The 6000-nt window shown below is 43.4% G+C and overlaps 1 protein-coding gene across 3 annotated transcripts in view; it reads right to left on the bottom strand.

Moving 5' to 3' along the window:
- Positions 1-506: 506 nt before the first annotated feature.
- Positions 507-6000, bottom strand: part of LOC143937468 (3-galactosyl-N-acetylglucosaminide 4-alpha-L-fucosyltransferase FUT3-like) — a 76122-nt gene continuing 70628 nt past the window's right edge. For all 3 annotated transcript variants that reach the window (XM_077460812.1, XM_077460810.1, XM_077460813.1), the window contains one exon: positions 507-5696. In XM_077460812.1, the coding sequence (XP_077316938.1) occupies positions 4631-5689 (1059 nt within the window). In that variant the 5' untranslated portion in view covers positions 5690-5696 and the 3' untranslated portion in view covers positions 507-4630. The remainder of the gene's footprint in view (positions 5697-6000) is intronic.

The following is a 6000-nucleotide window of genomic DNA, read 5'->3' as shown; positions in this document are numbered from 1 at the left end:
CTCTTCCTGTGTGGATATAAACAGAGGGGAGGCGGCTTTAGCCCGCTCCGCTGAGGGAGATAGCAAGTGAGCGTAGGGCAGCGGGCAGTGTTAGCTATGCCACTACCCGCAAGTGTCACCCCTCTGGCAGGTGTCATCTGGGTACAGAACGCACCCCCCCTTGTGATGCCACTGCCTCGTGCTCACGATGTGCCCCTCAGGTTACGTGACATCACTGGTTGCTAGACGCCCCGGGCGCTTCTAGCAACCAGTGCAATGGCAGAACAAAGTGAAACAGCCGGGATGTTAGTTATCTGCACTTTGCCCAAATCCACCGCTGATGGCACCGCTGCACCTGGTGAGAGACTCGAGGTATGGGCCCCAGATTTAGGGCTATAGCCCTAATAGCCACCCACTAGCGATGCCTCTGTCTGGTAGCAAAAGGGTTAAAGCATTTCTGACCATTTCTAGACACGGTGTTGCCAGTAGTGTGCAGCTGATTCAACTTTCTTAATTTACAGTTTGGCTTAGAAATGTAAAAAGGAGGATCTTTATTGGTTTCCATGGGCAACTGGCATTTATAAATATATCTTAGAAACATCAATAATGATCAAAAATATAATATCAGATAAGGCAGTGCAAAGTATTATTGTAATGTGTAGATAGTATTACCTGAGCAGATTTCAGTTTAGACATTTCATGACTGCAACACATTTTTAAAGTGGTATTAAACTCAAAATATTGCATATTACCAGTTCTTAAATACGGGGGCTGCATTTGTTTTATTTTTTAGTCTTTTTTCCTCCCTCTTTCACCTAGTAATGCCGGCAGTAATGCCCTGGACACACAGTTGGACTTTTCGATGGAAAAGGTCAGATCGGATTATGTTGTCGGAAAATCTGATCGTGTATGGGCTCTATTGGATTTTTTGCCGACAACAAAATCCGATCTGAGTTTTTCCGATCGGTTGTAGAGAATTCCGTCAGACAAAGTGCCGCGCATGCTCAGATTAAATTACGAGACCAAAGCTATTGGCTAATAGCCTCTATGTAGTCACCTTGTTCCGAACGATCTGATTTTCCGACAACTTTGTCCGACTGTGTGTATGCAAGTTTCGGACAAAATCCATCGGAAAAAATCACAGATTTTGTGGTCGGAATGTCTGACCATGTGTACAGGGCATAACACTTTTTATGTCTTAGGGTGTCTCCATTCTGGATGGAAGAGCAACGGAGGCACCTTTGTACAGTAGCATTGTCAGTCTTGGGGCAGAGTAGTGTTAGATGCACTAGCAGATTTAGATGGACCTACAATTTGTTATGTAGTACTATTGGGATCAATATTTTACAAAAATTAACAAAAGCTGACCGTTGTAAGCACTACTGTCAGTTTTAAATGATTTGTTTCAACAGTCTAATTATCCGTTTTCTTGGACAGCGTGGTCTGTTAAAGGAATTTGAAGAATAACAGATTTACTGGCAGAATGAAAGGAGAAAAGCTGAAAAAGAAACACTAATGCAGCCTATAAATCTAAGAACTGGTAAGAAGCCATACATTACATTTTTGTTTTCGGTTTAATACTGCCTTAAAGAAGTTCACCTTTAAAAAATAAATAAAAGCACATTTATTTGCAGGTGTAAGGCTTGATTCACACTAGTGCGTTTTTTGATGCATTTGCATTTTGCAGAAATGTAGGGAAATTTTTATCAATGCATTTTAGTGCCTCTGCGTTTTTGCAAAGGGTCGGAGACTTTTTTCCCACAAAGTGCAGCATTTTGCATGTAAAAGAATTTATTGGACCTGCATCCAAAATGCAAGTACCGCATTTTTACCGCGATTTTGCAGCGATTTGCGTTTTGGGATTTTTTTTTACACTGTATATAGCTGGTTGCTAAGGAGAGGGCTAGGAAGCTGGCCGCCACCTCCTTAGCAACCGATGAGTCATCAGCTGTCTTCCCGTTGAATGTAAAAAAAAAAAAAAAAACACGAGAAAAAAAAAATGGCCTGGGGTCCCCCTCAAGGTCCTTAACAACCGATGAGTAATCAGCTGTCAGCTGACTTCCCGCTGAATGTAAAGGCCCTTGGGACTAGTATGGATTCGGAGGGGACCCCCACGCCAAAATGTAAAAAAAATGGCGTGGGGGTCCCCCAAAATCCATACCAGACCCTTATCCGAGCATGCAGCCCGACAGGTCAGGAAAGGGAGGGGATGAGCGTGCACCCACCCCAAAGCACCTTGTCCATATGTTGATGAGAACAAGGGCCTCTTCCCAACAACCCTTGCCCGGTGGTTGTCAGGGTCTGCGGGCGGGGGCTTATCGGAATCTGGAAGCCTCCTTTAACAAGGGGGCTCCCAGATCCCGGCCTCCCCCCATGTGAATTAGTATGGGGACAAGTCTTTTATTAAAAATCTTTTTGCCACTTCTTCCTCCATCTTCTCCTGCATCTTCATCCTCCGGTCTTCTCCTTCTTCCGCTCTTCTGTCTTCTGTGTCCGGTGTTGTTCTTCCTCTGCCGCCGCCGGTTCCTCTGCTCCCGCTGACGACCCTCCTCTGATGCTGCGTCCTGCTGATCTGTCGGCGCCGATGTCCTGCATTCCGTAAATAACGAGGGGGTGTGGCAATCGGCTTACATCACTCGGAGGCCACGCCCCCTTGTGATGTCAACGCCCAGGCATGATGGGTATGTCGGGAAGAGGCCCTTGGCCCCATCAACATGGGGACAAGGTACTTTGGGATGGGGAGCGCAGAGCCCCCCTGCGCCAAAGCACCCACCCGCCCATGTTGAGGGCATGTGGCCTGGTATGGTTCAGGAGGGGGGGGGGGCGTTCGCTCATCCCTTTCCTGACCTGCCGGGCTGCATGCTCAGATAAGGGCCTGGTATGGATTTTGGGGGAGGACCCCCACTCCAAAATGTAAAAAAAAATGGCGTGGGGGTCCTCTCCGAATCCATACTAGACCCAAAGGCCTGGTATGGACCTGGGGGGACCCTACGCCATTTTTTTTCTCCATTTTTTTTACATTCAGCGGGAAGTCAGCCGACAGCTGATTACTCATAGGTTGTTAAGGACATAGCGGCCAACTTCCCGACCCTCTACTTAGCAACCAGCTAGATACAGTGTAAAAAAAATGCAAAAAAGCAAATCACGGCAAAATCGTGGTAAAGTTGCGGTAAAAACATGTGTCCAAAAAACGCAGCAAGCATCACAAAAAGCACTGCAGAAACGCTCAAAAGCAACATGCATAGATGTGAATCGAGCCTAATAGCAGGCTCCTGCAGACTGTGTAGTTGTCTGCCTGTACCTTCGATATGGGCAGTTACTGACTGACAGGAACATCAATTAATTACTTAGAGTGCTCATCAGTGCACTGGCAGTTTGGCTGTCGATACTTGCAGCTCATTCACAGAACTCTGTGAATGAATGACGGGGCCATGTGGACAGAGCCCCACACAGCCACACTCTTTATGAATAGTGACAGTGGGTACAGGGAGAAAATCCACAGCCCACTGTCACGGGGGGGGGGGGGGGAATCAGTAGGAGAGGAGACAGATGCTGAATTAGTCACACCCATATTTAGGGTGCAACATGTACTGTAACATATTCCAAGAGGTGAATTTAAGTCCTTACACGCAGTGCCACACAGGGGCAGGAAATCATGAGGACAGGAGACAGATGCTGAATTAGTTTCACCCATATTAAAGGGAGTAACATATACTTCACATATTCCGAGAGATGAATTTAAGTCCTTACACACAGTGCCCCGAGAATGTTAATAAAAGATGCAGGAGAGTGCACACGTGTGCGTTTTTGTGCACATTTCCAAACTGTCAACTTGACTTTAACTTTACCACTGATTTACCTGATGTGGATAAAATTGGTCTGGGCATCTAAGCTTTAATGACATTTGGGGGGGGGGGGGGGGGGTTATTTATGAAAGGCAAATCCACTTTGGACAGCAAGTGCACTTGGAAGTGCAGTCGCTCTAAATCTAAGGGGTATATCTGAAATGAGGTGAAGCTCTGCTGATTTTATCATCCAATCATGTACAAGCTAAAATGCTGTTTTTTATTTTCCTTGCATGACCCCCTCGGATCTACAGCGATTTTACTTCCAAGTACACTTTCAGTGCAAAGTGGAGTTTCCTTTAGTAAATAACCCCCTTGGTAACAAAAGGATTAATATATTTAGATCAACTATGGGCCACTGTACTTTCCGATTTACACTTTATGCTTTCCTACTGAATCAGTTTAGTCGGTTTGGTTCTTTCATTGAGTTAGGTAATTAAAGAAGGGGAATTTGGGACTTTAAATGAGGTTGTTGACTGGTAGAGGTTAAATTGTATGTAAACATGTTTTATTGACATGAGTATATGAATACAATGCAATAATACAACTGATGTAAAAAAGTAGTATCATATATATACATATGGACACATGGCATTGACATCATAAATTCATAGATATGTGCTGTCCATTTAACCTCTACCAGTCAACAACCTCATTTAAAGCCCCAAATTGCCCTTCTTTAATTACCTGAACCAGGTATGGAGGCACATAAATGTATGTGCTTCATTTAAAGTCCCAAAACTCCCCACTTTGTATATTTCACTGAGTTAGGAACATTTTTTTCCCAGCGAGGACTTGTTTGCTTGTTATGTGAACCATTTTCCAAGACTTGATGCGGTTCTATATGAAGGGGCATTATGTAGTTCCACACATGCTTTGCAGTAATGCACAATCCAAGAAAATTCTGTCACTGGACTCAGTCTTGATCTCCATTTGAAGTATTCCTGGTATTTCTGATCATTCTTGTCCAGTTCAAGGAGATAGGAAGCCAGCTCTTTTGCACTGGGGAAGTCATCCACATGAATGAATGAGTCGGATGGAATAAATCTCTCATAGTTTTCTCGGGATGGGCCAAGAACCACTGGGACACTTCCTGATGCAAAAGCATTACGCCAGAGTTTTTCCGTTATATAGTCTGTATGTATTGAATTCTCAAAGGATAAGTAGAACTTATAATTAGAGATAACTGAAATAGTTTTCTCATAGGCTAAAGATATATGTTGTCGACCGTAAATGTCTATTGGTATATAATTTTTCAAGTCCTCATAAAACTGGACTCGTCTGGAATTACGGTTCCAGTTACTGACAAGCCAAGCCACCAGCTTAGACTTTTTTGGAATTGTATAGTTAATAGCAACTTCATTCTGCTCTAACCATCCATAAGGAGTAAAGATGTCAGAGTCACTGCGGAAGGACATAGTGAGGTTGATGAGTTTGTCCATGAAATGCAGATTTGGACTGTGACTTGGAGATTCCAAATTAAACCACACCCAATATTGTCCTTCAGGCCTTGGCACCTGGGGCATTTGGTTTTTGGATCCACATACATCTCTGTGATGAAAGATAACTGCATTTGCTGTGTTATACAAGCTACGGTCGGCTGTAAGGAGGCACCGTGGACTATCAAAGGGTTTTGGACATTTATCTAAAGGGAACTGAGCACCAAAAGGCCATGTCCATAACAAGACAACAACATTCTTGGAAACGGGTGAGGAATTTGTGCAGTTTGTCTCGCTGGAAACCTTGTTTATGATGTGGTTATTACTAATATGATTATAACTGAATAACACAAGGGCAACTAAAGTTTGGATGAGGAATATAGCAAGATAATGACCCCGCAGTGATGGTTGTTGAGCTGACTTCATTGCAGATCTAAAAAAAATAAAAAAAAGAACAAAGAGACAAATCAGTGTTCAAATTAAATCATTGTATCAAACACTTTCAAAAGAAGAAAAAAAAGAAGGAAAAAAAAAAGGAAGAAGTCAGAGTATAGCCAAATATCAGCTAAACATTTTATTTCAGTTTTTGTACCTTTGTCGACAAGTTGATTTGCATTCTAGGACTTCACTAACCAGATTTTGTCAGGTATGTTCAACTGCAATTGCCATTACAAAGATATGTGATAGCTTCAATCTCTGGGTCTGCATCCCTTTAGCCCTGGTTTACACTGATGAGG

The sequence above is a fragment of the Lithobates pipiens genome, unplaced genomic scaffold (genome assembly GCF_037356315.1).
Source record: "Lithobates pipiens isolate NorthernLeopardFrog02 unplaced genomic scaffold, aLitPip1_a1.2 Scaffold_10, whole genome shotgun sequence".
Classification (NCBI taxonomy): Eukaryota; Metazoa; Chordata; class Amphibia; order Anura; family Ranidae; genus Lithobates; species Lithobates pipiens.
This window is presented reverse-complemented; position numbering and strand designations above follow the sequence as displayed.